Genomic DNA, 26,601 nt, shown 5'->3' with positions numbered 1-26,601 from the left:
GCTTATGGCCAGATTGAGTTTCATATGTAAACTGACATTCAACTTCCTTCTATACAGAGAAACGTATATGGTTTTGTATACGAAGAAATTTTAAAATAACAGTTTATTTTAGGTACTGAATTACTTTTCTGAGAACCTAGAAGTAAGTTGCTGTTTAGATTTAAATTTTCTTTAAAATGGATCTCAAAAAAACAGTTATACTTTGAGAAATTACATTTATGTCAACGGATCTTAGCCACAGAAGGTACTGGCTCATGCGACTTTCCATTTAGTCACAACCCATTGAAATATTATCCATATCTTGTAAATGAGGGAAGACAGTTATAATTAAATTATATTTTGCATCAATTGCATTTAAAGGATAGCAGTTTGCTGATAGCTAGGATGAGATTGGCTATTCACGTGTCTATTTGTACAAAATCTGGTGGAGGGAAAAAAATATTACGTAAAGCTGAATAGTCTTCTGTCCTCCTTTTCATCACTGCACATACCCTTTCCAGCAAGGTAACCCATCATCCTCATACCAGGAATTACCTTGTTCGCAGCAGGTACAAGGCCAGAGGGATATTTAGTGAGGAGGGGGACGATCCCCATGCCCTTCGCCCAGTGGTGCTCCCTTCTGCCTCCTGACCACACAGGGAGCCTCCAGCTCCCCTAAAGGCGTTTTGGCTTCCCTGCCACTGGGAATTATCGAGACAGTGGCCATTAATGGATGATGGATTAACGGATATCAGAAAATTTAATTTCCTGGTTATACCCTCTGATTCTGGTCTTTCTGTAGGGACATAAATGTGCATGAGATAATGATATTTCAAGGGCCAAACTGTGGATATTCCCTTCCACTGTTTTCCTTCTGAATTCACACAGTCGTCAGAGCAGATCTGGCCAGAGGGAAAGTACTGTTAGCCTGTGTGTCATGAACTTACTGTCCCGGCTCTTTCGAGTTGTTTAATTTAGGAAAATAAACTGATGAGTGGGTAAAGTATTCCATGAATACATCAGTGTTTATTTACAACCAATGCATCAAGTCCAGTTTCCCTGAACAGAGGAAACACTCCTCTTGTTGTCCACGGCTCCCACCCTCTCTCGGCAGTCACAATAAACAAACTGTGCTTCTCCCTGGTGGCGTATTCTGCCCTGGGTGCTTCGCCTCCTCTCTCTGCTCCTCTCTGCTTCTCTCATGTTTTCCCTGCAATGCTGTCGCACACGCAGAGACACAGCGCAGCGTCCAGATCTCTCTTCTGTGCCTGTCGTCACGCCACGAGGATGCTCTCCACCCACACGCTCCTAATCTGTGACTCATCTCGGTTTCTGCCTACATTTAGGGGATGGCTTCTACTGTTTTGGCCATCTTGTTGCATAAGGAAGCTCAACTGTTTCCTATGCCCATCTGCAGTGAAGCTTGGTTATTGCATCCACCACCTTCAATATCACCGGACTCGATGCTGTTACTGCACAAAGACCACGCAGGTTCCTAGATATAAGACAGCTTCATAGAATTAACTAATTTTGCTATTGCCTGGAAGTTGTAATTCAGGGGTCAATGGCAGTCTGCTTCAAAGAGGTGTTTTCAGTTTATTTATTTGTCTGATCTAGTCTAGTTTTATGGAGATTCAATACTTTTCACATTAGTACTTGTGACCACTTGAAAATAAGCAGTATTACAAGCTTGTTGCTTCTCTGCAGGAGCTGTAGCTGTATTTATTAATTTTATACATTTTTAATGTGAGTCTGTTCTAAAGCCTGTCCACATTTGATGCCTTCCTTGGTGTCCCAGGGCAAATTGTCGGTACTATTGAGTACAAGAGTTGCAATGGACATTTGGTCTTAAATTGTTCAATGATAACAGCAACACTCAGACACTAGCCAAGAGCCCTAGGCTATAATTTTCTTAGATCTTTTAAGCTAAACAAGCTTGTGCCTATTCAATAGCTGCACAGAAGAAATCAAGGGAAAATGCAATTTGTGGACAATGCGTTTCTTCTGTGCACAAACCTGATTTTTTTTTTCATTTACATTTTGCAGCACCTTTTCTGGAAAGCCTGGCTTGTGGCCTTCCTTCCAGCATCCTCCAGGAGACACGGCTGTGTGGTCTTCTCCGGTAGTAAAAACCGCAAAGCCCTGCTTCAGAGGGCTGCGTTTGCACCAAAGATCTACCACAACTCCCTTTGCAAACAGCAAGACCATAAGTACGTGAACTTGGACCCCAGGAGTGGGGTGGCTGGAGCTCCCCCAGCCTCTGGCTGCCAGGGAGGTCCATTCCCACCCTGCTCTGACCTTACGGAGAGATGTCACGGGACCACTATAGTCTGGCTGGACAAACTAAATTAACAAACATACCATCTTGCTGTGTTTTCCCAGTGTTATGACTGTCCTGGGATGCTTGTCAGCGCACAGGGTTTTTCCTCCTAAGGACACACAGGGAATAGGTATTTCCCAGGTCTATGACTCTCGCCAGGGACCTCTCACATCTTCCCAGGAAAATGATGCTGCGAGCAGCAACCCCAGCAGTGGAAGAGAGCAGGAAAGCACTGGCTGCTGCAGACAGCAGCTTAAGATCTGAGACAGAAGAGTGCTCACCACGGCACTCACCCTCTGTAAAGACATGGGTTAGCTGGAAAATGTACTCAGATTCTCAGGGCATCTTATCTCCTTTTCTAACAAGGAAGAGAATGAGATCTGTGAGGGGGGGAAGATGATGGGGGAGCAGTCATGCTTACATGCCTTGTGGAGGGAGGGATGGAGAGGGGCTCACCCCTGGGCTGCTCACCTCCCCTGCAGCCCCCACGTCCCCAGCAGCAGCTGCTGGTCCCCCCCGCCAGGCTGGGTCCCCCTCCTGCCTTCTCCATCAGCCTCTGTCGAGATGAAGATGCTCACACTGCCATCTCTCCTGCACACGGGTTGTCAAGGCACCTGCTCCTGCTTGAAGCGAGAGCCTGTCTCCCTCCATCAGCAGCGAGGCTGCCTTCTGCTGTCTCCTGCCACTTGCCGGGCAGTTGTGAGTGGGAGCAAGGCTCTCAGCAGAAGAGGAGAAAGAGAAGGGATACCCGTGGGTCCCAGCCCTTGGGTTTTCAAGAGAAGACCTGATGCAGCATGCAGACCCCCCTTGCAAGCCCTGCTGCAGGGCCCTGTGCCTCTCCATCGTGCAGTGCTCTCCATAAGCCACCGAAGGATGACGTGGTGCATAGAAGGGAACGTTCCCCTTGCAGGGTCTGACGGGAGCGTAACCCTGGGGCTACCGTGTCACTGTTGGGCACCCAAATTGTGCCACTGATCAGCATAAAACTCCTTCACATCGCCCCGCCAGAGGCAGCTGAGACAGTCCCGAGGATTTGGAGTGGATTTTACGTAGCTGATGTGATGTCAGAGGAGCTCAGTCCTTTTCATGTGGTTTTATTTTGCCTTACTAAACCCAGCTGCTGTTCTCCAGCCACCCTCAGACCAGCTCACTTGTTTCCCTATGGCATTTTAAACGGGCTCGATGCTGTGTCCAGGAGAAAGGACTGCCAGTGGGGAAAAAAGAGGACAAGAAAAGACATCTTTGGAGGGCTGGGGTGAGGAGCACGGAGAAGGGCTATCAGGAAGAGGCAAACGATGCCACAGGAAGGCATCATACAGACTGGTGGGCAAGAGGAAATGAGGAGCAAGAGATCAACGATCTTTTGAGGGAGGCTGGGATAACATGAGACACAGCGGCAAAGAGGAGACATGGAAGTCAGCACGGAGATGGGAAAAAGCACATGCAGAACCAAACAAGACACTAGGAATGGTTATGTGAGGTACTAGATGGAGATGCCTCATCTGTGTTGTAATTCCTCTCAAGACACCCAGAGACAAGGGGTGGGGAAGATCTCCCGTAAGGTTATGTTAAGCCCATCCACTGTTATTTATATGAGCTGGGGGATTTAAAAACCGATCCCATTACTTCAAAACTCGCCAAAACTTAGCATAAACTTCCTGGCCACCTGCCCAGGCACAATGATGGCCGAGGAACTTGGAGGATGGTAAATGTGGCTATAGAGTTCTGTCTGAATTTTTTCTTTTTTTGCTGTTTCTTAGCTTTATTAAGAACTTTGAGGAAATACGCAATGTGTGGAGAAGAGAATTAGTACTTTACAAAGAGAAGGCTCTTTCCCAAGTGCCAGGTATGCACTGGTGAAGTCAGCAGAAGTAGAAGATATATCCAGCACACAGGGTCCAGGCCTGCGTGTGAGAGGAAGACTGCGATACAGAAACGAGAGCACAGGAAGGCTGGTGGTACTGGCCGCAGAGACACCCGAGGCAAGAAGCCAGTGCAGATTTGAGGACAGCTTTCAAAATTTCTTTAAGTTTTCTTTAAGTTTTTGCAAATTCAAGTCCCTATTTAAATTATGACTCTCCTGATTTCACAGTTGTTAAAATATGAAAGGGTAAGCATTTTTAAACGTAAATGGCGTTTTTGATTACCAACGGCAGAACTAAAATCCTTCTTTCTGCTCCAGTTATTATCCTGGCATGCCTGAGCCCCTAATATTAATCTCTGTATCTGCAAGCTATTGCTTCAAGTTTTCTGAAATTAGACAAGACCGAATTTACCATTTCCTTATTGACAACAGCCTAAGTACACGGAACGGCCACGCGTTTCCCTGCAGTAATGAACCAGGAATGTATGAGCACACGGGAAACAGTTAAAAACAGTTCCTGGCTAACGTTAATTTTTATTTTCCCGAAAACTAAGTGGGACACTTACAAAACTTAGGCAAAAGCTTGAAAAAATTTTAAATGTATTCACACTTTAAAGAGCCATAAAGATAAATCACTCATAGGAGTACATCATACATAACTTAGCCTGACCTTGGACATATCTTGGCTAAAAACAATTATTTTGAAGTATATATGTTCCATTTATAACAGAAGGCTTAATTCATCTTTCTCCAGGAACAGAACAGCGAGCTGACACTCTGTAAATCCTGCCTTTCCATTGTTTCACTGAGAAGTCTCAGTGCAGATGTTATGAAAGAAAGCTCGGAGGGAAAATTCACAGGCATTTCCCCGTCCCATGAAAATAAGTTCTTGATTACAAGCAAAGCAAGTCCATTAGAAATTAATCTAAACTACTTACAACTGAACATAAAATAATTTATGAATCGCAAATATTTATCTTTCCTTTAGAAATATTGCTACGGTTAAATTACTTTTGAAATTCACACAAAATCCTTTACCTAGGTAGGAAAATATTGTAAACTATTTCTGTAATTAAACTGATTACATATGTAAAAGTTTTCATCTGCTTCATATTATAAAGCTGTTTGTCAGCTGCATGAAACAAGGACAAAAACCACTAGGGTCACATCTTTTCCTGATGCAATGAGTGTAAGCCAGAGCTACCGCTGTTTATACCAGGTAAGAATCTGGTCCTTAAAGCCAACAGATCCTATCGGGGAATCCTCTCCTGCAGCCTTGCAGTTGCAGCTGTATAAGAATAACGAAAATCCCACCTGCAGGTACTGGACAAGGAGAAAAATGATCCAAAAAACTACCAGAAACCATATGGATTGGTTAGCATCCCTTTTCATAGTAAGGATGAACGTTGTAGCAATGGTATTTCTTTAAATTAATGGCTGTCCAAGTAATTACGATAACCTAAACCAGATATTTAAAATGTATCAAACCCAGTCAATTCATTAGCCTATTGTTTTCTTTTTCTTATAGGTTCTGTACTGTGGTCTTCACTCAAGCAGAATTTCTGCTGCAGTCAACAAAGTCAATGGAAATACATATGAATGTTCTGCCCAGGGACGGCAGGGGCAGTTACATGTGGTTTCCATTGTCCTGCATTTAACCTCTTGAAGATATTTTGGGGGAATACTTTATTTACATTTTCTTTAAAAAAGAATATGTTTATCTTCTTCCTAAAGATTACCACATGTCAAAACACTTCCAAATCTAAATATTTTATAAAAGAAAACCTGCATAATAAATAATGTATACACATTAAGTAAAGGAATGGCGTAAAAGATGTTTTGAGTATTCACAGCTATTTTGTAGCGGGCTACAGGCAGTATCTTGATTTTCAGCAGATGACCAATCTTGGTAAGTGCTAGCCAGGTTTCTGCTGCTTAAATATTTACTCAAAGGACAACTAAAAGAGATTTGTAAGTGTGGTGTTGTTAATCCAACAGTTTGTACACTGCCATCTTTGCCATGGTATGATGCACGGTCTAAGGGTTAAAGCACCCTCTACAATCCTCTGGCACGCTGAGCGGGGCCATCGCTTGGTGCCAGCTCTCACCAGAAAAACTATTTTAGTCGCTACGCTAAAATGCCCTGCAAGAAAAGTTGTTGTGTCTCTTTCTGGCTGCTTCCAAAATTCTGATGCTTTCTAATAACATGGCCGATTCTTATTTTTCAAACACTCTTTCTAGCGTGAGCTATTCAAATACGGGTTAACTCCACCATCTTGTATACGCTGCGTCTGGTGTTCTCATCATCAGCGACTGGCTGGATGTGTTCTCCTCCTGTAAGCAAAAGAAAACAGTAGGTCTAATTTGTTCTTAGGGAAATAGAAAGGCGGCAGTGGCCACCTAACATGGGAGTGACGAAATGTTTCCCCTATTACCGAGTGTGCGGAGCATGTTAACATCTTGCTGGAGCATGGGACCACAGCAGTGAAGATGCTAGTCAAAGGCAGATGCCTGGAGAATTAAAACCATTGGGTTTTGCAGAGTGCAGGAACTGTGAAGTCAATATGTCCCCACAGCCACCGAGTCCTGAGCAAAACTGCCAGCGGTTACCATTTCACAGTGGTACGAGATCACTTTATGCAAACCCAGGAAGCCAGAAAGCTTGAGTGATAAGATGCAGGGGACACTGTTGACGTGTGCATTCAAAACACTGAAGGTCAGATGGAAACAACTGCTGACCAGCTTGTCAACCAGACAGAGGCAACTGTTGACTGGCTTGTGTCTGCTTGCTGCCTTTTCCAGAAGGTGCGGAATCAAGGGTGACATTTTCAAAGAGCAAAACCCCACGGCACCAGCGCCGGCAGAGAGAGGAGGAAGGGCAGCACCTGCTGATGGAGCCTGCAGCCACCCGGCTGCACAAGCTGTTCAGGACCTGTAGATGCGCTTCCAGGATCACGGTGGGAAATCCCGCCTGAGGAGCACCGATGTAGGTGTTAGTCTGTAACGCGTGCAATGTCAGCCTGAACAGCGATGCAGCTGCGTTTTCTTAATGCATTATTAAAACTGTTATCTTTCTTCTCTGAATTAACTTGAGGAAGATGTTCATAAAAGATTACGCTACTCTGGCACTGTGTTTTACCAATCACCGGTTTATATCCTCGGTGGTTTCAGGATGGTGGTAAGGTCAAACTGCCCCTTGTTGGGAGCACTGGCCCGTGATGAGTGCGTTTTGTACCTCCCCACTTCAGAATTCTCACTCAGGATTTTTCCCTGGGTGATTTCCCTGGTGTAAAAGCATCTTGGTATCGCATCAGTATTTAATGAACAGCATGTCTGAGTGCAAAGGCCATAAAACCTTTGTTACGAAAGAAAACATCCTCAAACGTCTTTCATAGCTGCAGTATTAAAAAGTTTAACGCAGAGAAGAGGAGGGGTAAGCAGACGGGCTGGCAAAACATGATGCAAATCTCCTGTGCATACATATTTTTTTCCGTTATCTTAGAGAAAGAGCTGGCAACTTGGGGCCAGGGTGACAGAAAGAGGGACACCAGAGTCCAAATTACCTGCTTTCTGAGACCACAGAAGCAGGCTGGTTATGCAGCGTTAGCCACTGGAGCAAAGCAGCAGTTTTTCCCTTTTTTATTCTTTCAGCTTGCCTTCCCTCCCTAGGAAAAGTGAAGGCTCTCATACGAGCGCAAAACACTATTGCTGAAAAAGAGGCTGCCTCCTGCAGCACACAACAAGAGCCGTACGTCGGGTGACGTTACACAGGACCGATACAGCGGATCCCCGCGAACACCGCGGGCAGGAGCGCCCTGCGCTCGCAGCCAGTGCCTCCCAGCAGCAGGCTGCCTGCAGACGGGTGAGACCGCGTTCGGGAGGCCTTTACGGGCCCCTGCCAACTGAAAACAGCCGTCAGCCTCAAACTGGGGAGGTGCCGGCTCTGCGTTGCTTCTTGCTTTTCTTTGTCAAAAGAAGGCACGCTCTTATCACGCCGCCAAGAAAGATGACGGGCGCTGAGGGCTCTGCTGGTTTTTCCATTAAAAATTTAGCTTTTGCCCGGTCAGTAAAATGAGCAATGACTGGCAAAACAGTATAAATGCATCCTAAAAGCCAAAACCCTAAATACTCTGCAACCGGGCTAGCAAGATTCATGGTGTAGAAAATTCTGAGAATTTTCTTCCTTCACACTAACTTAATTGCCTACAGAACATCTGGAGAGAAGACTGGCAACTCATGTAAAGCGTGAGTAGTGACAGCTCACGTTTCTGAGAACACTTACTAGATCCTCCATCAAAACCAGGGGCAGTCGCAGCTTCAGTACAGGAAAGGTTAAAAATGAGCACAATTTTTCCAGTTCCTTTCAGAACTTTGTTGCCCATCTCAAAACCGCAAAAGTGATACGGATGTGCTGCTTTTATTTTTTAAATATATGTAGTAGACAACCTTTAAGGTTCGCTTGCACCTGCTGGTACTTCACAGTAAGGATAAAAAGGCTCAGAAATTGTGAGAAACTGAAAATTCAAGGGAAGAAGCCACAAAATTGGACAAGTATCAATATTTACTGGGCAGGAGTTAGTACAGTGTGTACTGTTACACAAAACACATTATTTATTCCTTGAGTATTCAGCCGCGGCTCACTCTGAGGACTGCCGCACTCGTAAGGGCACGCTGCTGTTGCGCAGAACCATCGGCTGGATGCCACAGAGGCTCAAGTGCTCTTCTGACGCTGCTTTTCTGAAAGGCAAGTTTAAGTGCAGCGGTTAAAAGCTTTGCCTGGAATAAAGCTGAGCTGCCAATGGACAATATGAGGCGTATCAATTTTATACACAGTATTTAGCACGCTTTCATGCACTTTTATGCACTGGACAAAACTAGCGTTGTCTTTCTTTCTCCTTTTAAGTGTTCTTGTACGGAGAACTGAAATCTATGGTAGGAGTGATCGTGGTGGTGTTCGGAGCTTTCGGTAAGACATCTGGCTGCCATCGCACTTCGCCGCTCACCTAACATCATGTTGCTGTAGAGAGCGAACAAAATGTGGAAACTGCTACTTCACCGAATAAGAATCTGCGTACGTTCCTGCTGTGAACAGGCGATCGGCTCTACGAGGACAGAAACAGGTGTTTACTCCTTCCTACATGATTTATTTGATCTCTTCTCTAAATCCCCTTCTCGGGCCAGTACATCTCCATGTAAATCCCGTGCCAAAATTTTATCTACAGAAAGCATGTATTGCATGTGCACTGGCTGGCTCATGGAACAACCGTAATTAAATTTCATGAAACCTACGGGTTTTTATATAGGTTCAGACACTCTAAGAAATAAAATAGAAACAGAAGAGTTCTGGCCAACTTCTGTCGGCCTATAGACTTATTAGGTATTCCAGTCCAAGGAAACCAGGAATGTAAGTATTCCTGTCCAAAAATATCCCGTTAAGACTATTTTATTTTAATCACAGCTGTGCTAAAAAATACACGGTTCTCTTACACCATCCGATCGTCTTTCCCTGTTACGATGAAAGTACATTTTTCATGGTTTTTTAATACAATCCTCTTGAAGACAGACATGCCAATATTTGAGCATATTGTAAAGATTTGAAATTCACATTGTATGTATCCGTCACGGGTTACGTTACATACATCAATAACCTGCACCAGACAACCGTATTTAAACGAGTTGTATTTTAAAACAGAGCAGGTAAGATGTGACAAGTTTATTTGGAGCAGACTGAGAATATTGGACGCTGTCCTTGGGATGTGAACTGCGGGGCCACGATGACCAGGCTGCAATATTAGCTGCTTGTGCAAATACTAATTAACTTCTTTATTCGGGGATCAATCGACACCACCGTTAGTTTTATTGACTGTATAATTAGCAGTATCTTACTTTTGCTTGAATAATGCTGTTTTACCTAACATAAAATCTATCATTTCGCGCCCGTTATTAGCATATTGCTGCTGCTCCTTGCAGCCCCCTCCGGGAGGGCTCCCTTCCCGCCCCGCGGCGACGGCTGGGGCCCGCTCCCGCCGCCCGGCCGCCCCCTTCCAGCGGCCGCGGCCTCTCGGCCTCTGCCGAGCGCTTCCCGCTGAGCCGAGGAGCCCTTCCCGGCGGAGAGCGGGCACGGCTCGCCGGAGGCCGCCGCTGCCCCGGCGGGGAAGCCCGGCGGGAGCGAGGGGGCGCCGGGGGCTGCGCCTTAGTCGCCTCCGCGCCCCGCCGGCGGGGCCACCCGCCCTCCCCGCAGCCCGCGGGCAGCGCCGGGCTTCTTCCCGCGCTGCGCCGAGGCGGGCGCCTTCCCCTCACAAGAATCTTTGTGGCGGGCGCCTTCCCCTCACAGGGACCCCCGTGGCGGGCGCCTTCCCCTCACGAGAACCCTCATGGCGGGCGCCGTCACCTCACAACGGCCGCCTCGCCGCACCAGCCCGCGGGGCGGGCGCCCCCTCCTCACGGAGCCCTCGGAAGAACCGAGGCGGCCCGGCGGGCTCGGCGCGGAGGAGCGGGCCGGGCATGGCGGGGAGGGACGCGGCTGCCGGCGGGGAGCGGGGCGCTGCGGCGGGTCCGTGCGGCCCCGGGGGCGGCGGGAGCGGAGCGCGGTGCCCGGGGCCGCCCCGCCGCGGGGCGCGGGCTCTGCCCGGGGGCGGGCGGCGGCGGGAGGTGCGAATGTTGCACGGTGCAAATCCCCCCCCCCCCGTTCCTTCCCGCGAAAACATTTCGAGCCATTACACTTTCCTCGATTTTATTACCTGAGGGAACTTGACAGAACTTGTAAAGACACAATTGCTATATAACTTCCACCGGTCTATTTTTCTTCAACAGAAAGCCAAATCAAAACGCCGCGGCAAGTTTTGTGAGGCCGAAACTCAGGAAAACTCATATAAAGTGGTAACGAAAGATGCGCAGAGGTGAGCGGTGCTTCCTCGTCGTGCTGGGCGCTATCGGTTTGTCGCGATATCTACGGAGCAGAAAGAAACGTGCGAGCTCTACAGAAGGTGTAAACACAGAAAAGAAAGAATCTCACCGATGATTTAATATTAACAGTACCAGAGGTGGCGTGAAACCGTCCGCTAAAACGTTACCCTTTTCAGTCAATAGGTCGCAAAGTGTCTTAAATTCATTACTTGGCACTTATTGAAATTCGTGACGTCGAAAATGGATTAAAAAAGGTGAAGCAAACCTGAGTGAAACAAAATATATTGTACTGACAACAAATGTAATGAAATAACAGCATCTTTTTTTTCTTTTTTTTTTTTCTTTTTTAAATAACTTAAAATACACTAGAAAAAATATGGTCAATATAAATAATTTTGTTTTCATGGAGAACAAATAGATACAAAGCCCGTCCATACCAAAGTTCGCGTAGAAGAGCTTTCCCTCTGTCTTGGCAATAAGCATGAGGGTCTGATGGCAAACTGGGATAACAATCACCGACTGCGAGGTACCCCAGGTTAAATAGCTATACGTCTTTCAAATAATAATAATAATAAAAAAAAAATCACAAGATAACGTGAATAGATACACCTTTATGAGATAAAATGTAAATGTTTGACAGTCAACTATCAATTCACAAGTTATAGCCAAAATAAACTTTGTTCGTGTGTATCAACATATTTTACATGTACCCAGTACCTCTTATGGGAATTTGCCGTTGTGTAAAGTGGTGGTTGGGAATTAAATACTCTCTTTTTTTTTTTTTTAATTTTTTCTTTTTTTCGTCCTTTTGTTTTTGCCCTCAGGACGAGAGAGACCCAGCAAAGGGAGGCACACTCCTGGTGCTTTCCGCTCCCTTTTATTTCAGAGGTGGGACAGCAAACGCCCACCAAAGATTTAAGAGTGGAAAAGGTAGTGCTTGATCTCCCTCTCTCTTTCTGCTTCCCTCCGAGATTAAAAGAGAAAGAACCCAGCCACGTTTGTTTGTTTTGTTTTGTTTTCTACTAAAGATGAGGGTGAAGTGCAAGTGAATCAAAGGACTCCATCAATGAAATACAAATACATGCAACCCGGAATGCTGCTGGAGGAAGTATCCCGGACAGTTTCCCATTAGAAATTCGCAGAGAAATCATTGTCTCTTTCCTTCCCCCCCCCTCCCCCCCCTTTTTTTTTTTTTTTTTTTTTTCTCCCCTCTCTTCGTCGTCGTCTTTCTCTCTTCTTTTTGTCGCTATTCCAGACGTGGTTGTTAAACTCAAGTATCTGATGCAACGTGAAAGGAGGCCCGCCTCTCTTATCAAATTTCTTGTATTAAAGTGAACTTCGCAGAAAAAGGTCAGTTTCAAAACCTGTGAACTTCCCAGCTGCGCGTCTAGTTCCTCTAATTCTTTAAATAAGTATATATCTCCCGTCAGTTTCTCCTCTCCCTCGTCTTTTTTTTTTTTTTTTGTCTTTTTTTTCCCCTTTTTATTGAAAAAAAAAAACAACAACAAAAGGCGAGCGGGCCCGGTCACAGCCCCAGGGCGGCGGCGTGCTTCTTGGCCTTCAGGCGGAGGTCGGCGATGCTGGAGTTCTTGCTGGTGGTCTTGGCGGCGGCGGCGGCGGCCACCACGGAGGCGGCGGAGGCGGACTCGGCCAGGGTGGCCAGCGGTAGCCCGAAGGGGGGAGCGGGGAACATCATGTAGGGTGCGTGGGCCAGGTGCGGGTGGAGGTGGTGGTGGGCGTGGGCCACGGCGCTGTCCAGCTGCAGCTGCGCCTGAACCTGCCGGCACACAAGGGCGGCGCGTGGCGGCGACCCACCCGCGCGCCGCGGTCACGCGTGTCGTGACCCACCCCACCCCACCCGTGTCCCACTTGCCTGCTGGAAGGGCATCCGCAGGGCACCCACGTTCACGTAGGGGGCCACCCGGCAGGCTTCGAACTGGCTGGCGGCGCCGATCAGCACCCCTGCGGGAGAGGGCGGTCAGCCTCGGCGGGGGCCGTCTCCCCGCCGCCACCCCGCGCCCCACGCGCGACCGGCCCCGCTACCTTTGTGGAGTTGGTTTTCTTGCTTTCGGCATTTGGCTCTTCGGTTCTGGAACCAGACCTGCGGGGAGAGGCGGGGTGGGGACCACACGGACACGGGCGTCACGGACGCGCTGCCACCGAGACGCGAAGCGCAAAAAAAAAAAAAAAACAAAACCCACCAGTATAAACCCACCGAGAATTAAAACCAACCCGAAACCGGCAGACAAAGAAACGCGGCTGCGGCACGGGCTGGGCTCCCTCCTCCCGGGCAGCCCCCGCTCCCGAGCTCCGAAACGCAAAAGGCAAGGGGGAAAAAAAAAAAAAAAAAAGTCAAAATATACAGAAAATCGACATTCGCAGAGTGCTCGTTCCAGGGAAATTACTTGCTGAGCCCCGGTTTCGTCTTTCCACATCAGAGTCCCAAAAGACCTAAATCGCCCCCTGATATCTAATACCAACCGGCGATAATGGGTCTGGATGTCCGCAGCGTCAGGCCAGAGAAGACCGTGCTCATTAATAAATAAATTAATTAGCTTTCTCTTCAAGAAAAACTAAACACCAAAGAGTTTAATGACTCACTTTTTTTTTTTTTTTGGGGGGGGTAATTACTGTCATAAAAGCTTCGCTACAAAGAAGTTTAGAATTTCCCTGTTCCGCTGTGCAGTGGCACAGAAGCGGAATAATTGTCTCATTATCATGATAATCTAATTTGCTTCCACAGAAAAGGCTGCGCGTTAGAGGAGAACATACTTTTAATATTGCGAATGGAATCGTGGAAATAAATTTCCAGAATAAAGTTCTGCTGGCTCAGAGAGGAGAGGGGAGGGAGGGAATGAGGGAGAGCGCGTCTTAAAACATTCCTGTTTAAAGACAGACCTCTGCACCGCATCTCAGAAGCCACATCCACCAAGCAATCCTTTCCCCACGGCCAAAAAAGAACAAACAAAAAAAAAATTTTCTTTTTTTGAGGCCTTACTTGAAGAGACAAATATAAATGTGAATTTCCCCCGCCCTGTCATTTACTCCAGCCCAGCAAAATCTGCCACCGTCGCCCTCAGCCTCCCGCGGAAAAACGCGCGTTCCGTAATGTACAAATCAGTGCAGACGCGAGGCAACAACAACAACAACAAAATATTATTGCAAAGCGTTTTCCGGAACGGTTTAAAGGGAATGGGTTTAATCTATGTAAATCTCCAGAAGTCGCTGTGCACCCCGCGACGCGGCGTGCGGGGGGCGCGGAGCTCCGCGCCGCCGCGCTCTTTGTGGAGCGAGCGGCCGGCAGAAGGAAGCGCCTCCTCCCTCCTGCCCTTTCCAGAGCCGAGCTGAAGCCCTGCAACTTTGTTTTCTTTGGTTTTCTTAAGATTTGCTGGGCGTAAATAGGGCGGCCGCCTCGGCGGAAAAAGGGGCGAGCGGGAAAACGAAGGGTCTTTTTTGCTTTATTTTTTTTTTTTCTGTGATGAGAAAAGCTGCTCATTATTACTTTTTCGGCTCGACGTGACCGCTCTGTTTCTGTCCTTGCCCTAGCACAAGATGCAGGGAAACCCCACAAGGATTGCGCGCATAGTTGGGTGCAGATGGTGGCCTAGGAGCACAAAGATTGAGGGGGAGTATCTGTTACAGCAATACTTTAACAGCTGCAGATGTGAGGGGCCTAAAACTACTCCATGTGTTCAAACACGTAACGACCATCGTTTTCTCTTCTTTTATTACTGGCACGGAAACACAGCGGAGCAGCTACATTTGCTCTCGTCCGAGGAGTCACCTTCCTCCCCCGCCGGGCAGCCCGGACCCTTCCTCGCTCCTCAGCGCATCCCGGCAAAACTCGCAGAAACCAGCCCAGGAACCGATTTGGGGAAAAAAAAAAAAAAAAAAACCAAACCAAAACCCAACTTCGGGAGGGCAGCCCGAGGTTAAACGCGCAGGTTAAATCAAAGGAAGCTGTGGCTTCTCGCTACGGGAGAACGCTTAAAATAGCCTGGGTTTAGTCCAGACTTTTGTATTTCATAAACCCGAACAAAGCCGGGCTGTGCACTTCGCTCGCTTTTCGTGCCGCTTCCCTCAAGATTTAAGAACTACGACGAGAAACGGACTGTAAATTTTTTTGCACTTAGTTCCTAATTTAGTTTATGGTCGCTACATCTATAAAGTTAATTGGTACGGCCGCCCGGCGAGCCCTGCTGTGCCAGCAGCCGCCCCGAGAGGCACCGCAGCCCACGCCAACAAAATCCCCCTTGTAGCTTTTACCGAGGCAGGGGTGAAACAAACGCAGAGATTAAATAAAACGCGACAGAGCGAGGGGCAGGGGATGTGCAAGGAGTCCAAGCCACAAGAAAGCCCGGGGAGGTGATTTTACAGATTTGCTGGGTGCAGCTCGGGGCGGGGAGCCCCCCTGCTCCCCCTGACAGCCTGTGTCAGGAGCGGCGGGGACGGGGCACGGCCGGCTGGTACCGAGCCGGCCCCTTCCACCGTGCACACACACGGGCGCCCACGCATCCCCGCAGCCGGCCACGGCTTGGCTACCTGCACCCTGGCCTCGGACAGCCCCAGCCTCTGGCTCAGCTCCTCCCGCATGAAGGCGTCCGGGTAGTGGGTCTCGTCGAAAAGCCTTTCCAGCTCGTTCAGCTGCTCCAGGGTGAAATTCGTCCGGCTCCTCCTTTGCTTGATTTTCGTCTGCCCTTCGTCTTCCATTGCTTTCGCATCCTCCTTGCGGTCCTTCAGCTCTGGGGAGACTGGGCACGACACAGGCAGTCAGACAGGCGGGGCGGCCGGGCCGGGGGGACCGCGGGGCCGGGGGGGGCTGCCCGGGGCGCCGGCACCGGGGGGGGAGGCAGCGAGGACGCCGGAGCTCAGCCCCCGGCCCGCCGCTCCCCTCCGCGACGCGGGCGCCCGGCAGCCGGGGGGAAGCGGGCGGGAGCCCCCCCGGGGCCGGGGCAGCCGGGAGCGGGGCCTGGGCGCCCGGGCCGCGCTAGGCCCGCCTCGGCCGCTGCCTTTCCGGGCCCCGCCGCTCGTCTCCGGTAACCGCCGCCGGCGGGGACCGGGGCCCGCACCCCGGCCGCCGCCCGGAGGGCCCGCACCGACCCCGCCGGCGGGAGGGCTCCAGCCCCGCCGCCCCCCCGGGGGAAGCGCAGCAACAGGTCCCCGGTGCGCTCCGCCGGCCAGCGCGGCCCCTCCGCGCCCCAGCCCGCCGGCTCCCGGGGATTTTGTTTTCGTTGGTGAATTTTCCGCCAGGGACGCGCCCCAGGCCGGACCGGGGGGACCCTCCGCGGCCCCCCGCGGGACCTGCCCCGGCCGCCGGCTCCCCCCGCGCCCCGCTCGTTCGCACGCATTGGTTCGTTCGCCCTTGCCAGGGATGCTCCGGCCGCGCCGCGCTCCGCCGGCAACGCTCGTCCGAACAAAAGGGCGGCGGCGAACCGCGGGGCCCCGCGCAGCGACGGGGACCGGCCCTGCCCCGCCGGCGGCCGCGGAGACCGCGCTGCTGCTCCGCCGGCGCGGCCCGGCTGCTTCCCCGCAGCGTCCGAGCGCGGCGGGCGGCCCCGGTACGGGCACGGCGGCCATCGCCCCGGCGCGGAAAATACGCGGAGTTTCTGAAGAAAGGCGCCCGGCAGGGCCGGGGAGCGGAACCGCACGGCGCGGAGCCGGGGCCCGACCCCACGCGCGTCCGCGCCGCGCAACCCGCGCCGCCGAGACCCGCGGGAGAACGAAGCGGCCCGCCTGTCCGGGCTTTCGTTGGCATCGCGGCTTCCCGTGGGATGCTATACGGGAACGGATCGCGTTGTAAGCAAGTTAAGCGCCTGTTTAAATATTTTAATACAAACTTCGAGGCTGGCCGCATATTTCCCGTAATTGGGAAAACGTGGAAAGCCGCTCGCGATCGCAGCCTCCCCGCGAGCGCGGCCGCCGCCGAGCCCCTTCCACCCGCGGCCGCCGTCCGCCGCGCCCGGTGCGCGGCCATCGCCCGCTGCCGCCTCCGCTCCGCGTGTACCGACCCCGACGGGGGGAAGGAGGGGAAGGGGAAGGAAAGAAGGGGGAGCCCCCCCCCGGTGCCGCCGTTACCGTCGCTGAGCTTGGGGGTGGCCGCCTCGGCGGCTCTCTCGGCGGCGGCGGCGTCGGGCTCCCGCGGCGGGGACCGCCCGCCGCCCGCCCGCGCCGCGGGGCTGCCCGCCTCGTCGCGGCCCGGTTCCGCCGCGGTTCCTCCGGTCTCCCGCGGTCCGCCGCCGCGCAGGGGCCCGCTCTCCAGCACCTCGCGGTAGGTGATGAGCTCCTTCTTCTCCTTCGCTTTGGGATCAAACGACTTGGAGACAAACGCCGTCAGCTCCTCCATGGCCGCGGCTCAGGGGCGCGCTGCCCCGGCTCCCCGGGCGGGCATCCACGGGGCGGGGTGGCGGCGGCGCCCCGGGCCGTACCGAGCAGAGCCGTGCCGAGCCGTTCCGAGCCGTGCCGCCCGACGTGCAGGGCTCTCGGGGTCTGATAGCGACGCCGCGATTGAAGTGGCACTATTTATACTTTGCAAAGCCTGCCCCTTGTTCCCGGCGAATTACCTCCCCTCGGAGCTCTGAATGGACCCCTTCTCCGCCGCCCGGCCGCGCCGCCCGCCGCGGGGCACTGCGGCCAGGGCACCGCCGGCCCTCCCCGCCGCCCGCCGCGCCCTAATTAATTTAATTAAGCGCGGGCCCGTGAGCCAGGTCCCGGGCGAGCGCGGCGCGGGAGAGGGGCCGGAGCTGCGGGGGAGTGGCCAAGGCGGGGGGCGGGGGGGGGGGGGGGGGGGGGGGGGGGTGCGCAGGCTCCGCACCCGCGTACCGCCCCGCGGGGGGTCGGGGTCGGGGGGGGGGCCCCGGCGGTACCCCCCGCACCCCCCGCCGGGGCCGCCCCCCCGACCGCGACCCCCGCGGGACAGAGGCGAGGGGCTCTTCCCCGCCGGAGCCCGCCCGGGACGCGGCGCCGCGCAGCTCCGTGGAAGCGGCCCCGGGCGAGCGGCGGGGGAGCCGGAAAAGTTCCTCCGTGGACGCCCAAATCCACCAAATAAATTACCGGCTAATTGACAGTGACAAATACAGCCGTATCGTTAGCGTTTCCTCATACGGCGAATTGAGGCATCAGATTAGAGCGAATTACGCTATTTATTGCTAATATTGTTTTTTCTTTGTTGTTTAAATCCCATTAAGCGAGTACTTTTGTTGACAGAAGTCGTCTCTTTTACACCTTTGCTAGAATTCTAATAAATTATTCAAAATTGTTTAACTCTTGCTTATGTATTGATTTTTCATTTGACCTTTAGAAAGATGACTTTACATAAAAGAGCGTTTATTTACTCGAGCAGGTACGGTATCGAGGATGGAATTAGCATTTCTTTAGACCCAATTACACACGCCTCAGCCGCGATCGGCAACGATTTACTGTGACTCCGTTTCAGGCAGCGGAGCGGGTCGAGCCGCCGGGGAACCCGTCCCGGCTGTCCCCGCTCCGCCCCGGCTGGCATTTTCGGTACCGGGGGGGGGGTGGGGTGGGATCGGACACCGGGGTCCCGACGGAAACAGACCGGCTGCCGACGGGAAAGACGATCGTCAGCGGCTCTTCCATCCTTACGTTTCGTTTATCCTCACGCAACACTTCGCGATTCCCGTGGCGGGGAGCGTGTGCTCGGAAACTCGCGTTAAACTAACCACATTCGTCAAAAGACAGAATTAAGCGTAGGGATGAAATCGTTTCGTTGCGTTTCTCGCCCTTGCCCGGCGGAGGCTGAGCTCGGCCCGGGACGTGCCCACTCTGCGGCGGGGGCGCTCCCTCCCCCGGGCACAGCCCGGCCCCGGTGCGGTGCCCACGCCGCGGGGGGAGCGCTGCCCCTCCGGCCACGGGGGCGGTTGTCAGGGCCGGGAAACACCGACCCTCGTTAACCGCTTCGAGCTGAAACGAGAAAACCCTCCGCACCGCTCGCCCCGCGGAGCCCGTCGCCCACGGGGGAGGCGGACGGCAGCGTGCCACGGCGGCGTGCCGGTAAGTCGTTGCGGTGGTCGCCACGCTGCGCCCGCTGCAGACAGCGCGCCGTGGGCTGCTGCAGCCGCCCGTGGGCAGCGGGGAGCCCGACCCCCGGGACCGGCGGTCCCGCGTGGGGCGTGGGGGGGCTCGCCCCGCCGGGGCGGCGAGAGCGCCGCATCGATGCCTCGGCGCTCGGCGGCGCTGCCTGGCCGCCTGGATGAGCTCGGCGGTGGCTTGCTGCTGCCTGCCCGCCGCCCAGGAAGGCGCTGAGCTCAAACCGGCAGCCGCGGCCCGGCGGCGCCTCCGCTCCCGCGGCCCGGCCTGGCTGCTCCGCCGCTCAGGTAACGCGGTGGGGCCGGGCGCCGAGCCCACCCCCGGCAGGGACGAGGCAGGGCGCCATGGGCCGCCGCCGCGGGGGGCCGGGCGCGCCCTGCGGCCTGCTGCCGCTCCCCCGGGCCGCGGCGCGCTGAGGGGACGCGGCGGCCCCCAGCCGCGGGCCGGGTCGGGGGGTGGCGGCGGGGCGGGAGCGGCGGCCTGGAGCCGGGCCGGGCCTGACCGGTGTTGCCATGACGAGGCCGAGGCCTGGCCGCCCCGGGCCGTGGCGGGGCCCCGGGACGGGATCGGCCGCCGGGTGCTGCGGCTCCAGGCGCGGAAGCGCTGCGGGTTGCTTCCCATCCCGGGCCTCCCGCCCTGGGCCGCGGGGGTCCCGCCGGTGCCGGGCTCGGCTTCCCGGCGGCCGTGCGCTCTGGGGGGCGGGAGGGAACGCCGTGACCGGCGGAGGAGCGGGGGTGTGTGCGATAACCCCGGTCACAAACGTGCCCGCCTCTCCAGGGGCAGCCTCGCACTGCGTGTGCGGGCGGAGGAGCGGGCAGCGCCGTGTGCGGGGCGGAGCAGGAGCAGCGCGGCCACGGCCTTCAGCTGCCGGCTGGGGCGCAGAGCGGGGCCCGGCTGTGCTCCTCCGGCTCCGGTCGGGTTTCCCGCTGCAGACCGGCACGGAGCACTAGGAACGGCTCTCGGTCTATTTCAAGTCTCTTTTGCCTCCCGCTGTCTACTAGCAGGGCCCAGCTGATGTGAGTAGGGAACACAACACGTAGTGTCTGCAATGGATGTTACCGTCCCTGGTACCTGCCCTTGGAATCCACCTTGTATGTTGATTCATAGGGTGATAAGAGGAAATTATGTACGTAGAACCTTACTTTCCCAGTCCTTGTCTGTGGAAGTGCGGGTAAAGAAGGTATGCGATTTGGTTTCTTCTGTATCTGATGTGCTGTTTCTAGCAGCAGTCCTTTAAGCTATTTTCATTTTTTAGATATTTTTATTCAGCTAAATATAGTTCTGGGTGCTGCTTTTTCAGATATGAATGAAACTTTTTTGAGCAGTTTATCTGTTCTAATGATCTGGGACAAATTTTAAACATGTTATTTTAAGTGGTTTAGCGTGATCCTGTGCGCCGTGAGTGAGGAAGGTATTTAGAACTTGATTTAAAAGAAATACCAAAAGCCGCATACATAACATTCAGGTAAACGTAGTTGGTCTGTAAGCTTATTCTGCAAGTTGGTTACTTGGAAGAAATGCTGATTAATTAATGCCCTCCGTGAACTTACTTGGGTTGATCTAAAATAGGAACGTTTGTAGTTCTTACTGCCTTCAAGTATGGAAAATACAGGTAGATGGTGGAAGGCCAGTTTGTAGAATTAAGAATTATTGAGGAAAAGATGGCTTGTGGAGGCCGGCTCTTAGTAGGTGAGCACCATACTGGGGTTTGAGGCCTTGGTTCAATTCTCCACTTTGCTGCTGGCGTTCTGGATGACCATGAGCGTGTGACGTCTCCTTGAGCCTAGTTTTTCCCACATTTAACTTGGAAATCTAAAGATTTGAAGCTGAATTAAGGAATACTGATACTATAAATTGCTCATTCATGATTTTGAATCGAGACAAACTTTCTGCAAGTTCAAAATTAATGATTTTGAAAAATACCATTGATGTAACTGTAAAGAGGACATCCTTTAAGTAACCAGAAGACAGTGTTGTGGTATGTTTGGTGTCTGTGGATTCTGGTTCCTGTGGGGGAGATTGTGAGAAAGTGACTGGATTCCTGTGATCCTTTGATCTCTGAACTTTCTTCTGAGGTGACCAGTTATGGTAGCTGTCTTGGTAGATACAATTCAGGTGTTCCTCCTGTGGTGACCTGGAAACTTGGCAAAGGGAAAGAGGCACCACTGGATAAGTATGTAAAATCAACAACAATAATTCAAGTTGCTGCCCTCTTAAGAACAGCCACCTTATTGTCTTTTCTAATTAAATCGCTTCCTCTACTGAGAGCGATTTGTCTGAATTGTAGAGTGGAGAGTTTCCACATAACTGCAGGCTTGGTGGAGGTACACACAAAGACACTCCTTGATCTGTACACACACAGAAACTGTCCGAGAGGGACGTCTACCCTCTGCCTGTTTGTGGTTTCCCTTTTTTGGGGAGCAGCGTTGCCATTAGTAATGCTGTGACTCCTATTTATTAGCTAGCGAGCATGTTTGTCGAGGACGTGGCATAAATTTTACTTCAGTTAACCTTGTTTTGTGGCTGAAGCTCAAGTAGCGTCTCATCCTGACTTGTTGATTCTCTCCTAGAGATGGACTCGTGCAGTTCAGCAGGAAAGAAGGGGATGCTGAGACGGTTGCAGTATATTTTCCATCGATGCCCATAAAATGGGTTAGAATTTCTTAAAAGATCTTGTTTGTAGAGAAGCTACATACACCCCGCAGGTGGTTAGTGATTATTGCAAGTCAGTTATAATCAAAGTCTCTTAGTAACAAACAAACATACATTGTTTGGATTTGATGCTGACCAAATGTGGCAGTTATTTTGTCTTCGTCACTTCTGGCTGACTATGTTAACTAAACATTGTATTGTTTAATTGGATGCTGTGCTCAAGGTGTAGTCTGCTGCAGTAATGTTTACTGGATAACAGTCTCTAATTAGAAACAACCAAAAGATAATATTTTCTTACAATCTGCAACAGTAAGTACAATAATAATTTGAAACTCAGGCTTGAAAAAATGTATTGCACACTTGAAATAATTCTAAAAATCTATGAAACAAGATTGAACAAGGTCAGATGAATGAATGTATGCTTCTTACTACATTTGAAAGTGTACCTTACTCTCTTTGAATGGGTTTTCTAGAGAAGTCTGTTTGTTTCCTATGTCCTCCATGTTTTCTTTACATTGTTACATGTAGGGTGGGAGGTTACTGAGCTGTTTGCAGGTGAGCTTGATAGCGCTGTTTGTAACTTTGCCAAATATAAATAGTTGGTTTGAAATTTTTGACGTTGGCATTTCTCTTGGCGAAATGCATGTATGAGAGTGCGCACTTTGTTTTCATTTAAATCAAAGTGTTGCAGCATCAGTTTTCAGAAACAAACAAAAATTAACTATTTAAAAAACAAAGGCCTGGAGACCTGTCTTTTAGATACTCCAACATGCCTGTGCTCCAAATGGGGACTTAAAATTTATCAGGTCCAGCTGTTAGTCATTCTATTGAAAAGCTGTTCAATTTCAGACTAATGGCAAACCTTCAAAATGTTGAAGTTCACAGACATTCACTAGTCTTCAAAAATACTGAAGTAGCTGATTAATTTGATGATGCTATGTTCCAGCTCAGGCTTCAGCATGGGTTTCCATGTAGCTGCTGTGGGTCCTCATATCTTGAGACAGCATCTCCTGAATTCTCAGTGTTCCTTCGCTGTTTGACCAGAGTAGTTTGATCTAAATTCAGAAGTGGGTGAGGGAATGTGCTAAGAGCGGATGAGAATGACGCAGGGGGAAGGTTGGGGCCGGGTGTGGAAGAGAATGAGCCTCACTGATGTGATGGTCAGGAGACCGTCTCTCCACAAATGCCTGGAATGTCACCCAGGCTCCAAGTTCATCTGAAACCGTTCGTTTGCTGTTGGTGCTTGTTAATATGCCTTTCCTTCCTCCTCTTCTCCTCCTAATATTGCTCCATAGTCAGGATAAAAGCCTCTTGTGTCTCGCCAGGCACTGAAAGCCATACCTTCTACAGTGCCTACACCTCAAGAGGGGTTAGCAGAAGCATATCTCCCATTGCAAATACATACGGCTTAACACTTCTGTCTGAGAAGTAAGGGTAAGGAGCCTTAAAAATGGGATTGCCCATAGCCGTAAGGGTGAATTCTCTTACGGCACTCCATTAACTCTATGGTAGTTTTTTTTTTTTTTTCCTATAGTTTTTGTGGTGGATTTACAGATTTTGTATGGAAACAGCCAGGTAGTAAAAACCCATGAGATTCAGCATATGATGCCGTGTAATGAGTCTCATTTTTTTTCTGTTTGCCTTTTCTTCCCCCGCCTCATTTTTGCTAATTAAGGTTCCCTGAGTGATCTTAGTTATCCTCTGCAATCGGTAGGTACGATTATATAGTACTATTTGGAAATGGTATATGGACCACTGCTGACCCACCAGAACAATTCTGTCCATCAGGCTTCAGCTGGTGTGATCAGTCAATGCTGGCAAACTCTTTTCCCAGGTCTGTTCAGGAGTATGGAGGGAGTAGGCAGGGAGAACACTAACCTGTTATAGGTCTTGATAATTGACTACTCTCAAGTGTTTATAAGAGCCATCTTCGCAGGAAAATGTGTGTCACATACTGAAGGGATGGTCTAAAGACCCCGTGAAGGATAGTGCCTGTCAGACAAGTTTGTCTGTTGTCTGTGTATTTGAGATATCCCTGTAGGAGACACCTACTAGGACTCAGCTGCACAGGTTGTTCCAGGATCAACAGTCTCCTTCTGGCAGCCTCTTTTTCAGTGGAAACTCTAGAACGTGTAGGGCATCAGTCACCCATGTGCCTTTGTCCTGTAGCTCGTCCGTGGTAAACCCAGTGCTCCTGGAGCTCCTGAGACTCAAGTATGTGCACGTATGCTGCAGGGCTTGTCCCCTAATAGGGAAGGGCCATGGCCTGTAGTTCTTCTTTGGTCCTGAAGACACAAAATTGAGATTTACATAATACGTTTCACTAGTTTTATATGCTACTTAATCCAGTTATATGTCCAAATGGGGAAAAAAGCCCATGGCAAAAAAAGGAAGTTAAACAACAGGCGATATATATGTTGAAGTGTAATGTGCTGGCTCATAACAATATCCACATCAAGTGGCAAATATCTCGGCAGAAATGTCTTTTGTACTCTTTGTTTCTCTGGTCTCTTTCATTAATCTTGCTGTCATGAGCTGTGGTCTGTGAGCTTTTAACTTAAAATCTGTGCGTTGTAGTTCAGCTTATTTTAAATTTGAGATTCAGGTTCATGTTCATTTGAAGATTATTCTATCAGTATATATATGAAGAGCTTTATTTTACTGTTCAGTAACTGTTAGTGCCTTGGAGCTCTGTAAATCTTTTAGCACGAGGGGGGAAAGAAATAAAATGACTGCACAAGATGGTGTGTTGATATAAATTGGCATTCCTCTACAGAATTGTAAATTAAAGTCATAGTTCCTTAAATGAGATAAAATAGTCTGTAAAGTACTGCCTCTGTCTTTTTCAAAATCTGTGTGGAGTAACTGTAGTAAGATGGTCCAAATAACTTCATTTAAAAAATAAATTCTCTTGCATGGCAGTTCATCCTCCTAAAATTCTGCTGGTTTAGGTGCACAGTGATTTGCTGTTTGAAGTTGAATATTTCAAAAACGCTTTGTTTAGATTGTTAGCTGAAGGACCAATTTAAAGTGCTGAAAACAGAAACTATTGAGAAGTGAAGTACACATACAGAGGGATTTACTGCAGCAAAGCTCAGGAGTGACTAATTTATAGGCACTCCTGGCTGCAGGAGTGGAACTGATAGCTCTGAGTTGCGTACCGAAGGGCCATCTGCAATCCACAGAGATTTGGCTAAATAGGAATGAGTTTACCTAGCTACTGTTGTGACTGTGGCAGTAAGTGAACTCTAGTGAACATCAGAGACAATCCAGATACCTAAGAGACTGTCTTGTATTTTGCATTAAACTACTGTTGGATAAAATATGGAAATTCTCCTTGAAGTAGATGCCAGGTCAGAACTTGGCACTTTCCAGGAGGACGTCCCTTTGACTCCTGACTTGTGCCTGCTGTAGCTTCCGCGCTGTGGCTCCGGGGGTCTGGCGGTCCTTAGGATGAGCTTCAGCAGCGTGGGAGGAGTGTCTCTCAAACTGACAAGCAAACCTGCATCTCTGGCATAGTCTTCAAATTCTGCCAAGCGCAGCATTGTCTGTATATTTATTGTACTTGGAATGTAGCTACCTGAAAGGCTCCCTTGGGAAAGTTGGTCACTGACTTTGCAAATCCTGTGCCTGCTTGGGTCTTCAGATATATCAGTGTAGGACTGCAGCAAGTATGGTTGTGTGCAGAACAGTTTCAGCTGTCTTGGGAACTTGAGGGTGAAAATATAGGTTTAAGAGACTTGGCCTGTGGAACGAAATATGGTTGGTTTTTTTTTTGTTTTTTTTTTTTTCCCTCAGTCATGCATTTTGACCGAAAGGCCTAGCGTAATCAAGACTTGTATTTGCATATAAGCCTTTGGTGAATTTAAGCATAAACAGACCTAATGGTGAATTTCTCTTTTGTTCTGTTTTCCATCTCTACCCTGGAGACTGGAGTCTGCTGCCTGCGTGATAAAAGGTGTGAGGAAGGGCACAAGTTTGTATGCAGAAAATGAACAAGTTCAACCTGTCTGTGCTAGAAATATGAGGCCCTGTAATATTTCAGTGTTGGTTAAAGACAGATGATATTGTGGCAAAATATATCTGTGATCTCGCTGTTGATATGAATGTTAAAGAATTATGAGTTCCTGTTTTCCCAGTGCAGAAGTAGCTAGGGAGCCTTGAAATAACTGTTTGTTCTTGGGAAGAGGGGCTGTTACTAACTGCCATTAGCTGAAGTGTGTGTGAAGAGGGGTCTTGAAGTCTTGGGTGGATAGAGCTGATATTGCTGGGACAGAAAAACAGTTTTAAAGCAGTATGCACTTTTTCCAGCATGAAAAGTCAAGAAATAAAACATTTCTTTACTTGTGAAGCAATGAAACTGATCTCTTAGAAGTTCCAAATGAAGATGATAGTCTCTGCAACAATTAAATGAATGGCAGGGTTTCCCACCCCCCCTTTTTTTTTTTCAAATCTGTTATCAAAGTCTGTAAACTTTGTCCAAGTAAACACACTGGTAATCAAGAAACATTTCTGAAATTTAGTATTTATATGTCTGATTAAAGCAGTTTAAAGTTGAGTGAATCTAAATTGAGAACACAAATCAACCTAACTGTAGTTTAAATTAATTTAAAAATAACTTCCTAGAATATTTCTCTCAATGTATGTTATAATTCTGACAAGTAGGACAATAATGTACATTATTTTAATTGCACAACCTAAAAACACATGAAGTGAGTCACATCAGTAGCTGAAATCAATAACTGTATTCTATTGATTGTGTATTATGGATCTTCACTTATAACTGTAAATTAAACATATTAAAGATGCTGTACTACTGACTGTGTAGCAT

The 26,601-nt window shown here is 50.0% G+C and overlaps 2 protein-coding genes across 3 annotated transcripts in view; one reads left to right on the top strand and one right to left on the bottom strand.

Moving 5' to 3' along the window:
* Nucleotides 1-12,295: 12,295 nt before the first annotated feature.
* Nucleotides 12,296-17,655, bottom strand: SHOX2 (SHOX homeobox 2). Its single transcript, XM_087740019.1, has 5 exons — nucleotides 17,145-17,655; nucleotides 15,612-15,820; nucleotides 13,113-13,170; nucleotides 12,943-13,031; nucleotides 12,296-12,846 (listed from the first exon to the last, which is right to left on the bottom strand). Exons 1-5 carry the CDS (start codon nucleotides 17,410-17,412, stop codon nucleotides 12,595-12,597), a joined length of 876 nt encoding a protein of 291 aa, XP_087596145.1. The 5' UTR covers nucleotides 17,413-17,655; the 3' UTR covers nucleotides 12,296-12,594.
* Nucleotides 17,656-19,287: 1,632 nt separating this feature from the next.
* Nucleotides 19,288-26,601, top strand: part of RSRC1 (arginine and serine rich coiled-coil 1) — a 176,065-nt gene continuing 168,751 nt past the window's right edge. For both annotated transcript variants that reach the window (XM_087740338.1, XM_087740337.1), the window contains exon 1: nucleotides 19,288-19,405. The gene's annotated coding sequence lies outside the window, so the exon portion shown is untranslated. The remainder of the gene's footprint in view (nucleotides 19,406-26,601) is intronic.

This window comes from Nipponia nippon, unplaced genomic scaffold (assembly GCF_047370975.1).
Source record: "Nipponia nippon isolate SJK-2023a ecotype South Korea unplaced genomic scaffold, ASM4737097v1 scaffold_7, whole genome shotgun sequence".
In the NCBI taxonomy this organism is placed as follows: domain Eukaryota; kingdom Metazoa; phylum Chordata; class Aves; order Pelecaniformes; family Threskiornithidae; genus Nipponia; species Nipponia nippon.
The sequence above is the reverse complement of the archived record's forward strand: the minus strand, read 5'-3'. Positions and strand labels throughout refer to the sequence as shown.

Bases quoted from the DNA above. Each gene is read 5' to 3' on its own strand.
- SHOX2 (XM_087740019.1), bottom strand. From the start codon at position 17,412: ATGGAGGAGCTGACGGCGTTTGTCTCCAAGTCGTTTGATCCCAAAGCG. The intron at 15,821-17,144 runs GTAACGGCGGCA...TGTCGTGCCCAG, and splicing joins CACCCCCAAGCTCAGCGACG to TCTCCCCAGAGCTGAAGGAC. The intron at 13,032-13,112 runs GTAGCGGGGCCG...CCTCTCCCGCAG, and splicing joins AGAAAACCAACTCCACAAAG to GGGTGCTGATCGGCGCCGCC.